The sequence below is a fragment of the Cricetulus griseus genome, chromosome 5 (genome assembly GCF_003668045.3).
Source record: "Cricetulus griseus strain 17A/GY chromosome 5, alternate assembly CriGri-PICRH-1.0, whole genome shotgun sequence".
In the NCBI taxonomy this organism is placed as follows: Eukaryota; Metazoa; Chordata; class Mammalia; order Rodentia; family Cricetidae; genus Cricetulus; species Cricetulus griseus.
Window position 1 is genome coordinate 57,339,820 of NC_048598.1, and position 22,847 is coordinate 57,362,666.

Consider the following 22,847-nt stretch of genomic DNA (forward strand, 5'->3'; position numbering starts at 1 on the left):
ACAGTGAATCCCAGATAACATTGTCTTTCAGCCTTCCAAGTTTTGGGCTCCGTTGGCAGCCAGATGGCATAATGGATTCGCTGAGAAGCAACAGCTGTGGCCAAGAATGTGCTGGCTGCTTGCCAGGGCCCTGTGCTTTTAACTCTAGAGAGGAGACTTGCTAGCTCACTAGCTTACTTAACACATGGACACATAACAAAGGTCAGGCTCAAGTTAGTAAGTGGGATGCTTTCCCAGGTAGGGCTAGCCCAGTCTGTTGGCACAGGGGTCATTACTGAAGGAGCTTGGAGAACAACAAGGAGAGGTCAGATTTTCTGTGTACTTGTATTTTTACAAGGTGTGTGTGTGTGTGTGTGTGTGTGTGTGTGTGTGTGTGTGAGAGAGAGAGAGAGAGAGAGAGAGAGAGAGAGAGAGAGAGAGAGAGAGAGAGAGAACCTATTTTCAAGTCCACAGTTGGATGCCTCTAGTTACCTCCCTGTTTTCATGAGAATTTAATTCCTGGGGTAAAAGGTCCTGAGATGGTTAAGAGTTCCCTGTAGAGGGAGATCCAGTCCTTCTCATCTGTACCCAGTTGGGTGCTGAAGCTATTACCTCAGGACTTCCTCATCTGCCTGTCAGGACCTCCCACCACAGCCCAGGCTACAGGCTGATTTCCAAGTGAACATGAACATGGCAGATTTCCCCAGGGGAGGCGATACTGGCTCTGAGGTGTACTGTCAGGCCCAGGACCCCCAAGTTTGTCCTGAGCTTGCACTAGTATCTTACTCCCCTCTCCATGCCTCTAGTACAAAGAGGGATTCTCGAAAGATTTTGTGCATAATAGCTGCAGCTGTATCGTTGGAGGATTCTGCTGGACACCTGTTCCCAGAATGTGGCAGTATCCAGGCAAGGTTGATTCAAGAGGCCAAGTCAGCTCCTTGGTGGGTTGTCCCTGAAGAGGTAGTGCTGACAGTCATGCAGGTCCTGCCACTGCCCACAGGAGTTTGAAGTGCTGGACAGCAATGGAGGTCTCAGCAGGCTTAGGGCAATGAGAGAAATGGGCACAGAGACAGAGTCCTGGATTGGGGACAGTACCGTGTCTTTGAGTCACAAAGCTGACAAGTATAAGGCAATTGGAAGGACAAGCTTCAACATTCTAACCCAGTTCATCCTTATGTCCCACGACAGCCTGAAACTCTCCGAGGCCAAACCACCCAGGCCACACACCCATTGGAACTGCACTCCTGTGCAACACAGTTGCTCTTATCTTTCTGCTGTTGGCTCTCTCTTAAGGCTGAAAGTCAAGGTGTCCATCAGCCGCCGTGGGCGGGGCACAGGTAGATGGGCAGATTGAGCTTACTGCTGGCCCAGGCTTGAATGGGAAGGGGGAGGTGATGAGGTGGGTTCACCAGACTCTCATCCTTGCCAATCCTTGCCAGGACAGGTGCTTCTGCCTGCAGAGGCTGAGACAGCTCTCTCCCAGGGAAACAGGAAGGGAGGGAAAGTCAGGAGAGAGGACAAGGAGTCGAGAGAGGATCTAGAGCCTTGGTGGATGGACATACTCTTCTCTCTGTTCCTTCCTGTGGTCCTGGGCATATTGTCCATGGAAATTGCAGGTGCTCAGGAGGCAGTATGGGAACCAAATGGGCCCTCACAGGGCGGTCAGGGTCTCTGAATGAAACATGCTCCCGAACATCTCCTGCAGAGACCACAAGAAGGAAGGGTGAGAGCAAGGCAGCATTAGACCTTCTGGAGTTAGAGCGGCTGCAACCCAGAGGTCACTATGAACCACAGGCCAGAATGGAGCATCCTGAGTGACACTGTATGTGCCACTGAGCTGGCATAAGATGTGAACTGGTACTGGGCAATGGCAGAAAGTGCTAGTAGCATCTAATCATGAATTGCGTTCTGTGCTATGTGGGCTTTTTTTTTTTTTTTTTTTTTTTTTAACACTTTCCTCTCTGACTGTCAGCTCCATTTTTTCCCCTCACTGGGTAACACCAATGTCAAGACTACATAAGCTGTATTATTTCTGTCCCATCTAGGGTTTTTAAAAAAATTTTTTTTAACATGCTGGAGATTCCAAGGGGGCACAGAAATCAGCCTGTTAGATCTCAGGTGTCCCTCGCTTGTCATCAACACTCTGACACACTCAGAGGACTGTGGAATGGGAAGAGAGATGCTATTTTTAACAGACTCGAATCCAGATTTCTCTAAACTTAGTCATCTGCTTTCCTTTAACTCAGGGCTCTAGAATGGTGATAAATTTCACAGGCCCCAAGCAGGCAGTGACAGCTTGTCTTGCATAGCTTTTGTTTTAAATGCTTAACCAGTTGGAGTAATAATTCATTTATGCCTCTAAACGTCATCATTTCTCCCAGAATGTAGTTTCCACAAAACAGGGGTCTCTGTTCACTGATGCCCACCTGCAACAGTGTCAGACAAGCAGTAGGCATTCCATAAACACCTCATGAATTGATGAAAGATGACTGCCAGTCGTGGGTGGGGGCAGATTAACTAGGTATCTCTTATTTTACCAGTAATATTAACATTCCCAGTGATGCCACGGTCACAGGGTTGGCACACTGGAGAGTTAAGAATAGATAGCAATTCTCTAGGACTTGGTCCAGAAGCTCTCTCATGCCACAGGATGCTGTGTGTGCATGCACTCGTGTGTTCATGTGTGTATGAGTGTGTATGTGTGTGTATGAGTATGTGTATGCATGTGTATGTGTGTGCATATGAGTGTGTGTATGAATGTGTGAGTATGTGTGTGTATGTATGTATGTGTAAATATGTGTGAGTGTGTATGTGCATTATGTATGAGTGTGTGTGTGTGTGTGTGTGTGTGTGTGTGTGTGTGCATGCTAAGCTGAGAAGAATCAAGACCTATTATTAAATGAAGGTGAAACCTTGCCACTGTCAAGGTTACTGTTCTGAATGGGAGGAGACAGCCAGTGAGCGCCTTATTTAGAAGCAGGTCCTCTTCTCTCTCACCCCTCACTCTTTGCACCTCTACTCACCTGCTCTAAGTCCCAATAGCTGGGACCGTCCTCTTCGGAATCATACAAGGAGAACTCAGCATCTCCTGGAGCCTGAAGGGAAGGAAATGGGTGCAGGGTAAGTTTGGGTATCAGAGGTAGGTGGAAGGTGGAAGGAAGGATATTTGAGAGGACCCCATGTTTCCCTCATCCCTTTCTCTGGTCCCTTCTGCCTGCCTCATGACACAGCACAGCTAAATGCAGATGCCCATAGGGCCTGGACTCCCTTGTGGGTGTTATAGGCAGGGAGGCACAGGTTGCCTGACCTTAGAATTCCTTTCCTTTCTCTGGAATTCTGCAAAGATGGGATAATCAGACTCCCCTTTCTAGTTTCCTTTCTGCACTGATTTATTTATTTATTTATTTATTTATTTATTTGTTTTGGTTTTTCGAGACAGGGTTTCCCTGTGGCTTTGGAGGCTGTCCTGGAACTAGCTCTTGTAGACCAGGCTGGTCTCGAACTCATAGAGATCCGCCTGCCTCTGCCTCCCGAGTGCTGGGATTAAAGGCGTGCGCCACCAACGCCCGGCTTTGCACTGTTTTAAGGAGTGTGCACACCTTGTGTATATAATTTATAATCGGTCATAGAGAATATGTCTAATATAAATTATTTATAAATATTAAAACAAGGGTGGGAGAGCTGGCTCAGTGGGTAAAGGCACATGTCACCAAGCCAAAGAACCCAAGTTTGATCCCCAGAACCCACATAACTGGATATGGCAAATGGCAATGGCAAATAACAAGGATTCTCCAAGAGTCCCTGTGGACGAGGCTCATGAGTCAGAATGCTCCGCTAGTCTCCCTGAGCCTGCAAGTAAGGGGAGGCTGGATCTGGCTCCTCAGCTTCTGAAGCTTTAGATCATTATTTGTAATTTCCTCTCACACCACTCACTGAGCTAGTAAGTGAAACGCCTCACCCTCTCCATCAATCTCAGCCTGAAATCTCCAAGCCAGGGTACCCACCACTAGTACAAAACAGTGAAGGGCAATGGTTGATGGTGCCCATTCTACAGATAGGGTAACTGAGATTCAAGAGGGTGAGCTTCTTTCCAATATGCATTGGTCCTTCTGTTTGTGAGCGCTGGAGTCTAGGATTCTTCAGGTGTGGAGACCTTACCCCTTGGAAACTGCGTGCTGGGGCTCCTCTCATATTCGCCTGGGCAAAGAGGACTGCATCATGGATGCTGGGGAACACGTGATTGCGCTGGACGCATCCATCTTCAAAGACACCTCCGTGGCTGATGTCGTTGTACACTTGGGCTGAAAGGAGGGAGGTCACGTGAGGAAAAGGTAACAGCAGTAGTCGATTGGGGCTGGAGGGAGGAGGGTGGGTGAAGATGACAATTGGCCCTGCAATATAAGTTCTGAACAGCAGAGGGCAGTGTGATCTTGAAAATGCTGAGCCCTCCACCCAGTTTAGAAGGAAGCCTTTGGATTGGAGAAATGGTTGCGGTCAAGGACAGGCTAATACAGTACATTCTGGAGATGGTTTTCTGGGAGTGTTCATCGAGGGTGAGAGTAATGAACAGGCTCATGGTGGGGCCCTTGCAGAGTCCTGCAAGGTGGTATCTGGATATATGTGCATCCCCTTTGCATTTTTCTTGGGTCCCTGTGTGCTGCCTGTACTTGGCATATGAGTGTCTTTTGCTCTGAGGCATGGCCTTGGGGCTGCATAAAGCACTGTTTGGAGACAAGTCCCTGGGAAGTTAGGGTCTGCGGGTTTTCTTCCAACTTGGAAAGTATTCCAAGATCAACCAGCTAACCCTCCAATTTACATGGGTGGAGATGGGCCCCAGACAGTAAGGTGACTTGGCTGACTCGAGTCAGGTACACACAAATTAGTGGCAAGCAGATTATAATCCTGTCTTCTCTCAACCGCATGAACCACACCCCCAGGATGCTTTGCAACCTGTCCCCACTTCATCCCTTCTCCAGCCTTAAGTCCCCTAAATGCCCAACCAACCCCCACTTTTCTTACCATGGATGTTCACCAGAAAGATCTGGACTCCAATCTTCCCATAGGTGGAGCTTAGCTAGAGGGCAGTGGAGGGGAGGGGAGGGAACGGAAATGGGGAGAAAAGAAAGGAATGTTCTGAGTGGGTCTTAAAAGTGGTTCATGGAACACTTCAGAGAGGAAAGCAAACAAACAAGCAATCCTGAGGGCCCTGGCAGCCACAGGCATGAGTGGCAGAGAGCACCCCACGTCTCTCTGGAGTGTTGGCCCAAGGCCTCTCTGAAAAGTGGGGCGGAAATGGGGCTTTGCCAGTGTGGCAGACACTTGAAGTTACCATGGCCTTTCTTTCCAGTGCTCAGGACCAAGGCTCAGTTAGGCAAGCCAGTGAAATCAGGGGATCCAGGTCCAGCCTAGAGAAGCCAGCTGAACTCACACTGGGGAAAGGCCTTTGCTGTCCCTGGCTGGTAGTGACATCACTTAGGACACAGTGTGTCGTCCTCTGATCTCTTGGTTTGCCTCTGTCTGAGCCCTTCTGAGGTTTGCTGTCACACTGACATTTCAGGGGCACTGAAAAGTGATCAGATGGGTCCTTCTGTCCATGGCATTCTCAGGCTGCCTGCTTAGCTTAAGTTCGGGACACACCAGTGTTATGTTTTCCTCTTTCCTGGCTTGTCTGGTGAGTGTAGGAAGGGGAAGCAGAACCAAGGGCCAAACTGGCCTCACTCAGGGGAGCCAAGGTGGGTTCTGGGGACTGATGACTTGAAAAAGAACCAGGATGGCCTTGGTGGGTGAACCCCAAGCTCAGGAGCTTGCTCCAACACCTCATTGTCCTGAAGAGTGTATCTGCCCTGCGCACATCTGGGGCAAGGAGTCCCTAGGGTCTGGAACCTCCCTCAGCTATTTCAAATGAGGGAAGCGAGCAGAGGTAGGGGCACACACCCTCCTCCCTGCCCCACGAGGGCTCACCTTGGCTAGGGCTTTGACACCCATCAAGTCCACAAAGCTGACCCCACTCATGTCAAGGATGAGAGTGTGGAAGGTGACAAAGGGTGGGACACTGGCTAAAGTGTCACTAGGCTCCCTGGGGGACTGAGCAGAGGTGGGCAGCTCACACGGGGCAGCAGCTGAGTTGTCTGGGCTGAAGGTGATGTAGGATATGTTGGTGTCACCCGCAGGAGCTTGGTTGTTGTTGGGGTCAGTTGAGGGGGCACTTTCAAAGTCCTGTTGGAGTTCCTGCAGAGAGACTGTCTGTGGGTGGGAAGAGGACAGTCAGGGACTGTGGCATGGAACCCCCAAGCAGAGGCAGGTAACATCTCAGCTTCGTAGTGAGTACAGGCTTCCCCTAAAGCCCCTTCCTGATGGGAGAGGTCCTTCTGTGTATATGTTTGTCTTATTGGTTGATAAATAAAGCACTGTTGGCCAATAGGGAAGCAAGTTAGGCGGGACTAGGAGAGAAGGAGGATTCTGGGAAATATAGGAAAGAGAGGAATCGCTGTGTGATTCCTTTATAAAATATATAGATTAAGCTGGGTGGTGGTGGCACACACCTTTAATTTCAGCACTCGGGAGGCAGAGGCAGGTGGATCTCTATGAGTTCTAGACCAGCCAGGTCTACAAGAGCTAGTTCCAGGTCAGCCTCCAAAGCCACAGAGAAACCTGTCTCAAAAAACCAAATATATATATATATATATATATATATATATATATATATATATATATATATGGTTGTGGTTGGTACTTAAGACAGAGCTAGCAAATAAGAAATACTAATCATTGGCTAGCAGCATTGTAACTAATTAAGACTCTGTTTTTGGGGGGCCCTTACGTGGCAGCGGAACTCAGGTGGCTGGAGGAAAGGGTTATCGTTACGCCTTCCTATGGGAGGCCAGCAAGCTTCTCCTTCCCAATCCAAGTGGGAAGAACCTTCTAGAGAAGCCTGAAGCCTTGGCCACTCTGCTTGAGAAGAAGCCCTTCTAGAGACAGCAGGACTCCATATGTGCTCACCCATGCCCACTCTCGCATCTTCACACAGCCTGGGCACCTAGGAAACTCCCACTGGAGATAGGTGCAGTGGTTACCCTGGCAGCTGGCAGCCTTCCCCCAGAAGATGCCCAGCAGTGCTCTCAGAGACTTCCTGCCTGCCTCTCAATGGGCTGCAGGCTGGGAGCCAGGATGAAGATCAGAAAGGGCATGGAGTTGGTCCTGGCCTCAGCTCACCTTGGTTTTCATGAAGAGGGACTTCCTCTGCTGTGTGGGCATCGCCATCCTTTTCTCCTGCTTCCGGAGATATTTCTGCTTGGCGAGTAATATTTTCTGGGGGTCCATACCTGTCTGTGGGGAGAGGACCAACAGCAATCTTGACCTCTACTTTTGTGGGATGACCTGCTCTTGGCCCCTAGCCTTTTTCTGCTTCCATCTTCTGGTCACTGTCTCTTCAGCCTACTGCTCAGCAAGGATGGAGTCTTACCTTGGCAATGACTTTTTGCCTGAAGATCTCTGAGTTGGCAAAGTAGAGAGGGGAGCAGTAAGTGACAATCTTAACCCCCTCAATTTCCTGGACCTGTGACAGGGAGACTGAGCTCAGGTCGCAGATAGGTCTTGGGGAGGGGACAGAGTAAAGCAGAGAGGTCCTAAGCTTGGATCACGTACCCTGTTGTAGGTCTTGGGGTTCACGTAGATGTCCGTGTCCATGACCTGGGCCAGTGTGGAGCCGTTTCGACTAGAGGAAGAAGGGGGAGGTTGGAGAGTAAGGATGCTAGCAGCTTGGAGTGATGTTGGGGTGGGGGCAAGGAAAATCAGCCAGGACTCCTGTCCTTATGCAGGCTTGTTTGTTAGTCTTTCTGTCCTGGGGACCTGTGCCAGGTGGTCCGTGACTATTTTAAACTAGGCATATGTTGATGTAGCCACCAGACTGGGGCCCAGGAGAGAGAAGGGAGGAGGGTACATAGGTGACAAAGCCAGAACTTCCTGGTTTCTCCTATGCTCAGCACTGTCCTTGCCCACACCCTGACCTCCTTCCTCTGTGGCATCCTCAGTTTGCACTAATGGCTTCTTTTGGAGGAAGATCAGACTCCACCCTCTGACCTAGTGTTCTCTGGGGGAGGGTCTCACTTGAACTGAGGCTCTCACAGTGTTTGTAGAAGGTTCCGTGGGAGGGTCTACTTACCCTTCCTTTTGTGCTCACCCTCATCCCTAGCCATCTGAAGCCATGGTTTGCTCTGGGGTTTTAGGATACAGAAGTCAGATAGCTTAATCTATGCCCACTGTCCTGGCTGGTTATATACTTCTGAAGTCTGGCAGCGCATCCCTGTGCTGGGCCCAGAAGACAGTGTGCTATGCTAGGTCTTTGCATGAGAATCCCCTTGTAGACTGGTCAAGAAACCCCATACTGAGCCAGGGAGGGATGAAGTTGTCACTTACAACTGGGTCTGGAAGACCACAACCAGGATGGAGAAGGCGACACCCACTGCTACACCGTAGGGCAGACTCAGGAAAAATGAGGAGAGGAAGCTGACCACCCAGACACACTGTGAAGAGAGAGATGTCAAAAGCAGTCTGAGGAGAAAAACTGCCCCTTTCAGGAAGTCTTCTGGGATTAGCTATGGCTTTAGTCAGCCTGTCCAACTCAGATCTCTCCTTCCATTCTTGCTTCACTTTTTACAATGAGTAATGTGCTGATAGTTTGGTTTGCTTGCTCGTTCGTTTCTCTTACATTGAGTGCAGCTCTTGTAGCTCTTGTTTTTTTTTTTTTTTTTTTTTTTTTCCAGAGCTGGGGATTGAATGCAGGGCCTCACAAACTAGTCAAGTACTCTACCATTGAGCTGCAAGCCACCCCAGTCCTCTGCCTAGTTTTAAAAATAGAATTCTAGCCTTCTATTTTAATAGATGATAGAAGTGTGCACTGAGAGATGGCATGAGCTGAGGAAGAAGAGCATGCCCTTGGGTCAGATGCACCCAGATGCAAAGCTGGGTTCTGGATTGTACAGCTGTGTGAGCCAGTTTCCTAGTTCACAGAAGGGAAAATGAAGTCCACTCTGCAAGAAGACTGAAAGGTCAGAGAGTCATCAGTCCTAGTCTTGCAGTGTGCTCCCATGTAAGTGTGAGCCCTCTCCCTGTCTAACAGTGAGGTGTGAATGTGAGCCCTCTTCCTGTCTGACAGTGAGGTGTGAACATGAGCCTCTTCCTGTCTGACAGTGAAGTGTGAGTGTGAGCCTCTTCCTGTCTAACAGTGAGGTGTGAATGTGAGCCCTCTTCCTGTCTGACAGTGAGGTGTGAATGTGAGCCCTCTCCCTGTCTAACAGTGAGGTGTGAATGTTAGCCCTCTTCCTGTCTGACAGTGAGGTGTGAGTGTGACCCTCTTCCTGTCTGACAGTGAGGTGTAAATGTGAGCCTCTTCCTGTCTGACAGTGAGGTGTGAATGTGAGCCTCTTCCTGTCTAATGGTGAGGTGTAAAAATGAGCCTCTCCCTGTCTAACAGTGAGGTGTGAGCATGAGCCTCTTCCTGTCTGACAGTGAGGTGTGAATGTGAGCCTCTTCCTGTCTAATGGTGAGGTGTGAAAATGAGCCTCTCCCTGTCTAACAGTGAGATGTGAGCATGAGCCTCTTCCTGTCTAACAGTGAGGTGTGAATGTGAGCCTCTTCCTGTCTGACAGTGAGGTGTGAACGTGAGCCTCTTCCTGTCTGACAGTGAGGTGTGAACATGAGCCTCTTCCTGTCTGACAGTGAGGTGTGAACGTGAGTCTCTTCCTGTCTAACAGTGAGGTGTGAAAATGAGCCTCTCCCTGTCTAACAGTGAGGTGTGAGCATGAGCCTCTTCCTGTCTAACAGTGAGGTGTGAGTGTGACCCTCTTCCTGTCTAACAGTGAGGTCTGAACGTGGGCCCTTTTCCTGTCTAACAGTGAGGTGTGAACATGAGCCCTCTTCTGTCTAACGGTGAGGTGTGAATGTGAGCCTTTTCCTGTCTGACAGTGAGGTGTGAACGTGAGCCTCTTCCTGTCTGACAGTGAGGTAGTGTGCGCATTGATGGGAATTCAGCTCCTGAATAGAAAATGTGTGCAGGGGTTATGTGCATTGCCCTCCAAGGGAGACCTTAGGAGCCTCTAAATGGCTCTGAAGGAATCGGCCTTTGCTGGGATTTTGTAGACGCGTGCAGTGAAGATTAAGTCACATGGCACCATATGACTACAAGGACTATGGGCATAACCAGGAGATGGGTGCCATGTGGTAAAAGCAGATGCATGGGCTGGGAATTAGAACATTTCGTTTCTTCCCTTCGCCATCACTCACTGGAAGTCCTTGGAGGGACCACACATTTCCTGACTTTAAAGATTTCCTTCCCTACAGGGTGTTGGCAAGCCTCTGCCTATGAGAGGCAGAACAACCCAGAAGTCTGGAGCCTAGCAGGGAGTTTCCACCCAGACCCTGGCACTTGCTTTCTCCATTGCCTCTGTTGATTTATTTACTTAACCTTGATTTTGTCATCCTCGATAGTGTTTAGTAAGCCTCATCTCTGGCTTATGGTGGGTGGGCTCAAGTGGAAACAAGGGAGAGTTGTCAATACACTGGAGCCATTATCAGCACTGCCTGTGACGGCACAGCTGAAGTATGAAGTCACAGTGGCAGGATGCTTATGTCGTATGGGGCTTTCCCATTGTGAGACATCTAATCTTTAGGGCCAGTATATGCTGCAGAACACAGTGCCATCCCACAAACAGATGAAGAAGAAGTCTAGAAGCTTGCTCAGGATGCTGGCCTTCTGGTTTTATGTGCTAAGCTTTTTTACTGACCTTTTTCCTTTGATTAGGGAAGGTGTGGGTAGTAAATTATAAAAATAATAGCAGCTGGGCTCACACCTTTAATCCCAGCACTCGGGAGGCAGAGGCAGGCAGATCTCTGTGAGTTCAAAGCCAGCCTGGACTACAGAGTGAGTTCCAGGACAGGCTCCAAAGCAATACAGAGAAACCCTGTCTCAAAAATAAATAAATAAATAAATAAATAATAGCTACTATGTTTTGCTGATCACAAATGCAACTCGGGTTGCATGAGGTTTGCTAATCCCATCCTCTTCATAAGCCATCCCAAAGTTGGATATGCCCGCTTCACAGGTTGAAGCCAAAGCTCTAGAGGTAAAGGAATTTGCTATTGGCTACAGAGCCAGGGAGTGGTTGAGTTAGGTTTGAACACAAAATGGCTTTCTCCAAAGCCTGGCTTCTCAGCCTTTGGAGATTAGGGAACAGCAGACAAGAGGGTCTTGCATTAAGCCAGAGCTTTGGGGGTTAGAGGAGGCCGGGAGCATCTCCCACACTTACACAGTCTAGCTTGCTCTTCCTCCATAGGTAGTAGGGGTCGCTGAGTTGCTTGAGGGAATTCTTGAGGTTGACAGCTATCAGGGCTCCTAGCACAGCCTGGAGAAGAACATTGCTTTGTGTCATTTGAAGTATCCCCTTCATTTTGTCCTTCCTACACACACCTGACCCTGGATGCCCAAGCAGGACAAAGCAAGAGTTCCAGGATTCTGTCCTTAGACTCCCCCTCAGTCTTGGAGTTGGAAAGGGTAGCCTCTTGAGCCGTACAGTTCATTGTGGGCCTACTTTTACATATACCCTCTCCCTGCATCCCTGAATGGCTCACACCTTACATCCTTGAAAGAGGCTGTGTGGCTGTCCTGTACTCTCAGATACCTTGCCCTTTATCCTCCTCCAGCCTCGGGATCAAGCTCCCAGAAAGCCAGAGGTTGAAACCAATCCTACACAGTGAGCTGCCTCACCAGACAAGTTTGGCTTTCAGCCTCAGTCTCCCTCACCTGTACAACAGAGAAAGAAAGTCTCTGTTGTTTACTTCCTATGGCAACTGACACCAAGTGTGACAGTGGCACTTCGCAATCCATCAAGTGCTACTACTCCCACTCGCAGGGATTGTTCTTGCTGGAGGCTGACATTGTTCCCTGCTTGGTTGGGCGCTTACCTTGGGGAGAGGGTACAGATAGGATCCCAGGACCAGCATGGTAATCATTACCACCAGAGACACACACAAGCTTGCCACCTAGTTGGAGAAAGAGCTGTGTGAGTGGGTACGGATGGCTCCTGACTCGACTGTTCCCCAGGGAATGAAAACTAGCTGGGCAAGGATGGCATGCCTGTGGCCATCCTTGGAACAATTGCTCCATTTCCACTCCTATCCAGGTCCTCTGAGACAAGGCTCACCTGGGACTTTCCTCCAGCCCCATCCACAGCTAGTGTGACAGAGAGAGCACAGCAAATGACATGGATCTTGAAAAAGGAGCCGAAGAAGTTGCTACAGCCCAGGGCAATCATCTCCTGTGGAGAGAGGGCAGGGTTGGAGGGGAGTAGCAGTCAGATGTGAACAGCCATTTGTGTGTGTAGAGGGTCTTAGGCCTGGTTTGGAAGTGACTGTGATGCTGTATGACCACAAACTATCACTCAAAGGTTAGCCTCAGGCTGGGGAGATGGTTCAGCAGACAAACACTTGTGGCATGGGCATGAGGACCTGGGTTTAGGTCCCCAGCACCCGTGTTAAAAAAAAAAGTGAACAGGTGATGGGGGATGTCCTGTGTATATTGGTTGATAAATAAAGTACTGTTGGCCAATAGGAAAGCAAGTTAGGTGGGACTAGGAGTCAAGGAGGATTCTGGGAAATGTAGTAAAGAGATCCAGGCAGGAAGTGACATAGCAGGCAGACTCAGGATATAAGCAGGGACAAGAAGGAAATCTTCCTCTTGCTCTTCCTCTTCCTCCTGCTCTCTGCTCTGGAGCCACCATGTGATCCCAGCAAGGCAGGATGTATTCCGCTGGTGTCCTCCATCAGATAAGTCTTATGATTATGGTTGATAATTAAGACTGAGCTAGCAGATAAGAAATCCTAGTCATTGGCCAACAGCATTGCAAATAATATAAGACTCTGTATGTTATTTTGGGCGGCCACATGGCAGCAGGGCTTGGGTGGTTGGCAGAAAGTTTAATTGTTACAAACAGGGATCACAGTGCTAAGGAGGCAGAGGCAGGAGGATTCCCAGAGCTTACTATTTTAGCAATATAGCCAGTCACTGAGCAACTCAGAAAAAAAAAAGTTTGAGAAGTCATGGATGAAGACATCTGGCCTCCATATGTAACACACACATGCATATATATGAACTTGCATACACATGTGCACACATGAACATGTAAACTATTCTCTAAGACTCTCCACAGAAAAAAAGAAAAAGCTAAAACCAGAGTTCAGTCTCTTAGGTCTAGTCCCCCAACCCTCACTGTTTCACCTCAACAGAGTCCCAAGGCATCTATCTCTCCCCTTTGTGAGGTGCTGGGGCATAACCCAGAGCCTCTTGTATGCTAGGCAAGGACTCTACCATGGAGTCACATCACCAACCCCCTAAGCTATTATTGGTAGGCTTCTGTGGGCCCATTCCCCTGAGCCTGCCAGGGACAGCTGGAGATACCTGGTTAGAATCCACGTCATAGCCATGCTTGTTGGCAAGGGTCCGGCCCATAGCCAGATTGATGACATAGCCCACAATTGCCAGGGAGAAGGCTGTGCCCACCATGTCCTTCCACTGTGAAACCACCGGCACCACTGGAGTGGGAAACCTGCCGAGGAGCCAAAAAGAGGCAGTGCTAGGGGTAATGAGAAGGAGGGGAACTGAGCCCCTATCGTATGCCAGGGTCTTATTTGCATGGCTTGTCCCATGTGATCTCATTCAGTATAGTCAGAAGGCAGGTCCTATCACTCTTGGTTTTCAAAACAGAAAGGCAGGGCTTAAGAGAATTAACTTGTTCAGGTCAACAAGCCAGTAAATAGGAAGGTTTCCTTTGTTTACGCCCAGAGTCTGACTCTTTGTACACTAGTTTCTAGACCCCCACAGACCTCTAGTGCTATGAGGTCTTGCCTCCCTCTCCCCTGTTAGGGCAAGTCTTGCCCCAGTTGTCCTGAATCCAGCATGGTACCTGACATAGAATAGATGCTTAAAGAATTTGGTTGACCATAGTGGCTCCCTTTCTGCACAGGTTAAAAAAAAAAAAAAAAAAAAAAAGAATATGTACTAGAGCAAAGCTGAAAGCCAGCGATCTGAGAGAGGTTTGACTGCATTCAGTACATGAAACTCATGGGAACTGGGAGGGTAGCAATTGAGACTCACTTTCTATGAAGTGGCCAGCACGGCTGGTTTTGTCTCTTTTCTGTGTCAGTTTTCAATTAATTTCAGCTAGAGCCTCTCAACTCCACCAGAGCCCTAGGTAGAAAATAGTCTGGGACTGGCCTCTGAGTGATCTGGACTCACCCATGTTGGATCTCTCCCACGATCTGCATGTGATATTTTATGGGCATCTTGCAGCTCCCAGAGATAGCTGTTGCCACTACCACCTGCAAAACCCAAAGTGGAGAACAGATATTGGCTCTTAGTTGGGGCTAGGTCAGGGGTCTTTCCTAAATACTTTCTCTGGGATTCCCAGATCCCACTGTCTTGCCTTCGTAGGGCAGTGTGTGTATGAGGCAGCCTGAGTAGTCACACGGTGGGCCGCACACCATAGTCACTTGTGACTTCCTGTCCCGCTGGCTGCCAGTGGAGTGGATAGAGGGATGGACAGGGCCTCCTCTACTCCCAGCTGCCCTCTCCTGACCCTCAGAACCCCATCTCCAGGCAGGCAGGATCCTCCTCACCACTATCATCTCCGTGGGAATGGGGAAGTGGATCTTGTGCATGTACCGGGCGTTCAGTTCCTTCACCAACACCAGGAAGACACCGCTGACCAGGGCGAAGATGAGCGAGGCGACATTGGTGTGGGGGAGGTTTTTGCAAATGTCAATGAAGGTCTAAGGGAGAGAGCATCACAGGCTCCCATCCTTTCTTCCCATACTACCCTGCCCTTGGGTGCCTGGCCCAGGGGAGACATACCGCTGGAGACACACAAAGGCAGACCACAGCCCTGATTGTGAATACCATCCCATCTCCAACTACCCTCTCCCAAAGGGCACGTCAGGAGCGAATGCTAAGGCAAAGTACTTTCTCATTGTAGTCATGGGTGTGTGTCTGTGTGAGAGTATGCCACATGTGTGCAGGTGCCTGTGGAGGCGAGATACAGCGCCAGTTCCACTAGAGCTAGAGTTACAGGGGCTTGGATCCACCTGATGTGGGAGCTGAGGGCTTTAAGATGACATATTTTCGTTTTCTCATCAAGAGTTTTAACTAAAAAAAAGAAGGGCTTCCCAGGTAAAGCAGCTGAGGCACTGGAATGGGGTCTTGTGTTCTGCAGGGATTGACTAGAGAGCCCAGTGAGCACATGAGGATCTGTGTTCGACCCCTTTCCCACAAGCAGGACCCAATGGGATCCTCTCTGCCCATTGGCCCAGCCAGCTATCAGAATGAATAGTTCACTCTGCTCCCATCGTGCTCCTCCCCAAAGGGTGTTTCCGGACTCACAAAAACGATGGAGCCTGGGCCGGTGTAGGAGGGGATGGTCAGACCAAAGATGTACTTGAGCACAGAGATCAGGATCTGCAGGCCAGCAGCTGTCATGAAGCCCCGGATGAAGGATTCAGAGAGGTATATGGCAACAAAGCCAAACTGCATGAGGCCCAAGCCCATCTGGAAGGAAGGAAGCCGAGAGTCTGCAGTGGGTCATCTGCTCCAAATGCTGGACACAAATCCCGGCTGAAAGCCTCTCGAAGCTCAGAAACAGCAGGGAGAGACTCAGGGAAGAGTCCTCTGCAACCTGTTCCCTGCCATCCACTGTGACCTGGGTGTCTGCCACCAAGCCTTAGCTCCCTCTGTACCTAGCCTCTCTGTCACTTCACTCTGCTGGCTTCAGTTCCTTTATCTTAAAATAAAGCCCCCCCCCCCGCCGCCCCCGTACCACCTGTTGCCCAACTGAAAACCCGAGAGTCACACCGCCTTCATCCCACACACAGTTAGCCACTAAGAGCTGGTAGTGCTCTTGGCAAAATGTTTCTACCTCCCACTCCCATCATCTCCTTCTCCACAGCCACTACTCTGTCTCTCCCGCCTGGGCTTCTGCACAATCCCTGCCTTAGTTCCACCGCCAACCATCTTTCTGAGCTAACAGAACCCAAGCTGCTGCCAAGGGGACAGACTGAAGACTTTATTCTGGTTTCCTCTGACCCTCTGCCCTTGAGTCACATTAAAGTCCTTGCTGTCCCCTTCCTACTCAGGCTTCACTTAGGTCTTGGTGCTTTTGGGGTCTCTTCCCTCTGCCTGCGCAGTCTGCACGTTTGTTCAATCACTAGTGAACTTCTACTCGTCCTTGCCTTCTCAGGTCAAATGTCCCCTCCTCTCTGACGACTTTCCTGGGTTCCCATAGCCACTTGTTCATGGTTCTACTGAGCCTCTTATCTCACCACAGCACACAAATTTATCTGTTGACAAGGCCACTTCCTCTGTCCGGCTTGGAGCCACTTTTGAACTGGGCCTTTTTTTTTTTTTTTTCCTTTAACTTATCTTTGTATCCTCAGGGCCTAGCTCAATTCCTGGCAGAGCAAAGCAACCAGAAAACATTAGGTGAGTGATGACTAAATGACAGGTACTCTCTGAAGTGGCTGATGTCCTTGCATTCTGCCACACTGAGCCTCTTTCATCCTGTGCACCCCTGGTTAGATGGTCTGCTATGTGATGTCTCGGAGCTGGGGAGGAAGCTGGAGGGGCAGGAGGAATGCTTGAAGAGATCAGGGTTTCTCTTAAGGGCATCTGAAAGCCTCTGGGCAGACTTTATGCTCAAGACAATTCCATCAGTGGCACTGCTACACACAGGCAGGTGGAGACTCTAAACTATTTTTAAGGTCCTTTTAGTCTCTAGGATGGGGAGGATAGCTTTAACACCACACTGGGGGGTTTGAGGCAGAGATAAAGTGGCCTGCCACCTTTTGAGGTGGGGTCACTGGTCCGGCTGGGAGCTGGGCTCCTCACCTGAATGACAGCAGTTAGGCAGGCAAGTGTGGCTGATACATGCAGCCTTTCCGCCTCCATGGCTGCTGTGTCCACGTAGCTCTCATTGGTGACATTATTGAAGAGTTGGAATTTTGACTCCGGGGCCAGCTGCAGACAGATGTTACCCACCAGGATGCTGATAACGGCAAAGGTACCTGTAGTGCCCCACCCAGCCAGCAAAAGTCAGAAGTTTGCAGCATACCGATGGAAATGACCAAGGGGGTCTAGCCCTGGAATATGCACCAGCCCCAGAGGAATGGCTCCCTAGGCTGTTCTCTGCCAGCACATCACCTGTAAGCTGCCAAGGACACTTCCCTAGATCAGATACATCCTTGTTAACATCATCTCTTGGGACACCAACTCAGAAATGTAAGCAGAGCCTGGACCAGAAACTAGTCCTGTGTCCAGGTTCTTTTCTTCCATCTCCTCTGTCTCCCTTGGAGCCACTTGTGAACTGGACCTCTTCTTCTTCTTCTTCTTCTTCTTTTTTTTAAAAATCTTTGTATCCTCAGGGTCTAACTCAATTCTTAGACAGGTCCAAATATCCCTGCAGCGGCCTGCTGAGAGCAGCCATGCCTCAATCTGTTTGGTCTGCATGGCATATGGTATAGCTTGTGCTGTCACACTTAGCTCTCCTTCCTGGGAGGAAGACGCAATAGGCCGTACTGACTGAGCTCACATGGGTGTAGTCATTTTTCCAAGGTCATCAAGGACCCAGGACTGATGCATCGACCATCCTTTCAGGTTGGATTAACATCAATTCCAGGAGAATAAAGGTGGAGATGTAACTTCCTTCACCATGCCCTGTCCAAGTCATCATGCTCAGTGGGGGTGGGTGGGGGGAGGAAGGAGAGTTGGGGAGGGGGTGGAGATGGGAAGTGACCTTACCTGGCACCATCTGGTGTATACCCCCTAGGAAGAAGTAGGTCAGGAGGGGGAAAAAGGAGGAGTAGAGACCATTGACTGCGGGAAGGTTAGCCAGCAATGCAAATGCCATACCTGCAAGAGACAAAAGAGAGGGAGGCTTAGCTTGGGACAGCATCTGGCTCACAGAGGTCATAGAATGGTAGGGTAGAGATGGGAAAAGGACAGGAGGTCAGCTAGGCCTGGCTGGGGGTTCTCTCACCTTGTGGCACCTGTATACAGCCCCCACTGAGTCCACCCAGCATGTCGGGGATGATGTAGTCTTTGATCTTGTACTTGGGAAGCCAGGAGAGCACAGGCAACAGCCCAAACACAATGGCTTTGAACTTGGTGGAGGAGCACCTGTAGGAGAAGAGGGCAGGCTGCAGGGAAATGTTAGCACCCACATCATTTAGTTCACTCATCCTCAGTGCACTCTGCAATGCACATCCTGTGCTGCAGGCTATTGCGGAGGGAAAGCCGGGCTTTAAACTGGAGAGCGCATCCTTGCTGCTTCTCCGCTTGGGAATCTATGAGGCTGGGCTTCCAGCTGTTGATTTTATGGTAGCTCAGTCTTCCTGAGGTGTCAAGTCCCTTTCTTTTTGAACCTTTCTAAAAGGGCAACCTCTGTTGTTCCTGTGAGGTGCACCCTGCCAACTTTCAGTCCTTTACATATGGTGAGTCTAGCCTGGGTGTTCACCCCAGCAAAGCATCAGAGTGAAAGAAGGATGTGAGAGCCGTTTCTTGGCCAACAGGGTAAGGAGTATTGATCGATACTGTTTGTGGAGCACCCTGAGATCCTTTCATGGAAACTCATGAGTAGCAGGAACAAGGGCTTACAAATATGAGAGTGACAGCCAGTGGATTGATGACTTGGGGCGGGGGTTGCTTTTCTTCTCCCAAGTGGGGGAAGTCAAATGCTCTGGGTTCCTCTGGTGACTCACTGGCCTCGTCTGATTAGGCTTCCTTTTCTGCCCCGCACCAATCTTTACTCTTTGCTGTTGCTCAACAATAGTTTCCCTGACACTGGGGCCCCTGGATGTCACCCAAGACTGAAACCAACACAGACAATGCTTTGTATCCTGGAAAGTCTAGGCATTTTTTTTTTTTGTCCCGATTAAATACTCTGCAGAACAGAAAGACGGCATCTCCACCAGCCTGCCAGTCCAGCCACTTCTGGGGCCTGTGGTGCTTCTTGAGCCCAGGACATGGCGAATGGCTTCATGCATACCTAAAAGCCTTGTGTTAGGAGGCAACAGCCCTCCGGGAGCTCTGACAGGTTTGCTTATGGCAGAGAAAACTGGACTTGCCGGTAGACAGCTGGCCGGGGAAGGAATACAGCTCACATGCCCAGCCTTCTTGCACCTCTGCCATATGTCAGGCAAAGCAACCTGAAGTCTGGAAGAAGTGCTGGAAAGAGATGCCAGACAACTTATACAATAGCCTCAGAGGCCAGGATGGAATTGGAGGGAAGGATTAGCTCTCCAGACATTCATTCATTCATCACCCAGTATTCACTGGAGCACGGCCTGTGTTCAAGGCTCTGGTGCCAGTGTCATGGGAACTGTTAGTTTTCTGCTTCTCTTTATAGTTCTAACCACCCCTAACCTTCAGGAAAACATCAGATCTTCCATCCCTCCAGCACACAAACAACCTAAATGTAAACTCCTGGAACATTTAGACTGGCTGAGCCCACCTGTCAGAGGGGCTCTGCTGCAGGGACAGGGCTCAGACACTGGGCACACTCTGGAGTGTCATGCCGCTGAGCGGAGATGAGCCTCCCAGGAGGAGCAGGGTTGGTCTAGGACTTTGGTAAAGACTCCAGTGGGTGATTCCCCAGCCTCAACCAGTTCCACCTGCAGCTCCACTTTAGCTACTGCCAGTGACCTCAATCCAGGTAACTGAATCAGCTGTTTCCCCAGGGGAGCAAGAGAGGGTGAGGTCTGCTGGAAGTCTGGGGAGGGGGAGGGTGAAGCCCATGGCCTCAGGCTTCTGAGGTATAGGTGTGGGCCACTGTGTATATCCCCTTCCTTCCAGGCAAGGTTGCACAGTCCACCATCACAGTCCAGGGACCCCGAGAGTGGGAAGAATCCTAAGGCTGGTGAGGCCTCTCAGTACAGCCTAGGAATTTAGGGCTTCTTCTAGGAATTCTTTGAATGGGATGGAAGAAGAACTATCCATGAGGGGATGAGGCATGAGGAGATGATGACTTGGTGCCTTTTGATATGCAGGGAATGGGGTCTGGAGGAGGGGCTCAGGTGCCCTCCACCACTCCATGTTGTGGCACAACCATCTAAGGGTCCTCTGAAGCCCCGAGAGAAGATAAGAGGACTGAGACATCACGAGACCCTTTGTAGGGGACAGAAACACCCTACAACCCTCAGAAATGGCTAGTGGTTCTTGTCCCTCCTCTCCATCCTTCCTAAGGGTCTCAGGGTATATGAGATTGCAGGCTCTTATATTCAGGGTTCAGAATCTCCCCTCCCCCAGGGCTTCCCTAAGCCCTTGGATACTGGTCTAGGAGCCCTGACTGACTGGAACACGATGGATTTTGGTGAGGAACAGAGGAGAGAGGAGTCTGGGCTCTGGGCCACATTACCTGAAGGTGTTGCGAAGTTTCTCTCCCACCGGGTAGGTGCGGTCCTTTTTCTCAAACTCATCATCGAAGAGGGAGAGGGAATACGCAGCTCTGTCTACCACGTAGCGGGGCCTGGGCTGGTTCATGTCTGGGGCATTGACAGGCTTTAGGAGAAGCAGAGTATGGAAAGGTGAGGGGCATCCCTTCTCAGTGCCAGAAAGGCCCTTCTCTCTCTGGTCCTCTCTGCAACAGAGATTTATCCCAGTCTTCCCGCCCCCATCCAGCAAGGTGCCTCCCTTTCTCAGTCAAGTCTTTCCACCAGACTCACGTCTTTTGGTGGCCTTCCTTCTCAGGCACTGATGATACACACACTCGCCCTGGCTGTTTTGCTTGGCACCCAGCACGTGGCTGGCACTCCACACCCGTGACATCACTGTCACTCCTGCTGAACGCCGGGCAAAGAGGAGGTGGGAGTACAAGGACAAAAGTCACAGCTGGTTTCCACACATGAATCCTACTCCCCTTAGGCTGGGATGGCTCCATAGACTACTTCCTGCCGCAGGCCTCTGTTTCCCTGGCAGAAGGGCTCATATCCTTCAGCCAGTTAACTTGGAACAACTGGGTAAACAGCCTGCCTAGAGGCAGGGGGATAGCCAACGTGACCTCAGGAGGACCTTTGTTGGATAAGACTCCTGCCTACGACTTCACCAACAGGTTTCCCCAGGAAGGACAATGCTGTGCTTGGGGAAGTCTGGATGGTCGGCTTCGGCTCTCTCCTACAGCTTCCTGGGCCTAGCCTTTCCTCCACCCTTGTGTACTGGTGTCTCTCTCCTCCTCATGCTTTGCGTAACTTCCAGGAGCTAAGCTGGGCAGAGCTTGGTGCCATTGCCCTTGGGGCCCAGAGGAGTTCCCTGTGAGAATGTTTACTCCATCCTCCTCTAACCCTGACCCCCTTCCCCTGTCCCTCAGGCCCAGCTGGCAAAAGCTATGTAGAGGCCCTCAGGGGAGGAGATAGGGTGGTTTGAGGAAAGACTTGCATTTGCGAGGTCCTGGGGAATCTGGGGTGGCTGTAACTCCAAAGGTTTGAAGGGCTGAAGATGAGCAAGCACAGAGGGACCCACCCGACCAGACTCCCTGGGTCTGCCTCTAAAACTTGGGCTGCTTATGCCTTTTTGGAAGAGAACACTGGAAAGAGATGAGGATCCAGGGATCCGAGGCTGGTTCTGGCTTTGTTGGAGAGAAGGAAAGAGGGATATTGACTCTTTGAACTGCCAACCCATCATTAACAATGTGGGTCAGGTGGCTTCCTACACAAGGGTGTAAGCCTGATGGTCAAGGAGGAATTAAGTAAAATGAAAAGGACAGAAACCTGAGGGTCTTGGTTAAGGAAGTTGAGCTTGAGATGATTAGTGTATCCATTCCTTTGGTCTGGGTGCTGAGACAGCCCTCTGGAATGGAAGCTAAGGTTTGCACTATGAAATCCCACGATGACACCCACCAGAGGGCAAAAATGGGTGGATGAATCTACCCGCAAAACCCCTGCCCAGCTACTTGCCTGATATTTAGTACCTAACAAACGCTTGTTGAGTGAATCAACCAATGGGGTTTTGGAGGAGACATGGGCAGAAGTGAGTAAGGGCCATGGTATGAGAGACTTGTAGTGGGAGAAACTCAAGAAAGTAGCCCAAGCTTTAGAGGCAGAAGGATCTGGGTTCAAAGATGCAGTTTCTTCATCCATAAGTGGGGATAATAACAGTCCCAAGCAATTGCTGTGAGGATTAAGTGAGCTTGTGTGTGACAGCCGGTTTCCTGGGTTCCCAGTGAATGCTAACGACACTGGTTATTATTATTAAGATGGGAGGGTGCTTTCCTGCTTATGAGAGATGATTCTCTAGCAACCAGTCTTCACGCTCCATGGAGCAGATGGCTTCATTCTTCCTCCCACCCTCCCTGGAGTCTGCCAGGGTCTGTCTACCTTTCTGGCTGCTTTGCTTGGCAGGCTCTTTGGGAGCAGTGAGTATGACTCCCCAGGGGAACCCATAGGGTTGCCTGCAGTTTGGGGAGTGTGTCCCAGGCTACTGAGCTGACCAAAAGAACTTGCCAAATATTGCAAGGTGAGCTGACTGATGAAAGCTGAGCCACTTAGACAAGGAATGAGAGGGAAGGAATCTTGCTTCTGTGCCAGCCAGTAGGGTGGGGGTGGGGGTGGGCTGAAGGATCTCGCCAGGCTATTTTTAAAGGCTGTCTGTTCTGCTAGTACATTTGTGGGGTGGGATTTCCCATGCTATTATTCCCGATCCCCCATCAGCTCTTCCATTTCCTCGGTGGTACTTTCTCCCTGCCACCGAGTCACTCCTTTCCTGCCACTTGTCCCTATCCCCCAGCCAATCCTTCTTTCCAGCACACCCCCCCACCCCCCCGTTTGTGGCCTTCACCCTG

At 50.2% G+C, this 22,847-nt stretch overlaps 1 protein-coding gene across 1 annotated transcript; it reads right to left on the reverse strand.

Moving 5' to 3' along the window:
- Positions 1–1,630: 1,630 nt before the first annotated feature.
- Positions 1,631–20,554, reverse strand: Slc26a9 (solute carrier family 26 member 9). Its single transcript, XM_035445774.1, has 20 exons — positions 20,430–20,554; positions 18,054–18,193; positions 17,816–17,926; positions 16,907–17,082; positions 15,407–15,571; positions 14,647–14,799; positions 14,267–14,349; positions 13,430–13,577; positions 12,177–12,290; positions 11,938–12,015; positions 11,283–11,378; positions 8,395–8,501; positions 7,624–7,693; positions 7,442–7,534; positions 7,192–7,305; positions 5,941–6,222; positions 4,999–5,053; positions 4,138–4,280; positions 3,003–3,074; positions 1,631–1,678 (listed from the first exon to the last, which is right to left on the reverse strand). Exons 1-20 carry the CDS (start codon positions 20,552–20,554, stop codon positions 1,631–1,633), a joined length of 2,373 nt encoding a protein of 790 aa, XP_035301665.1.
- Positions 20,555–22,847: the final 2,293 nt, after the last annotated feature.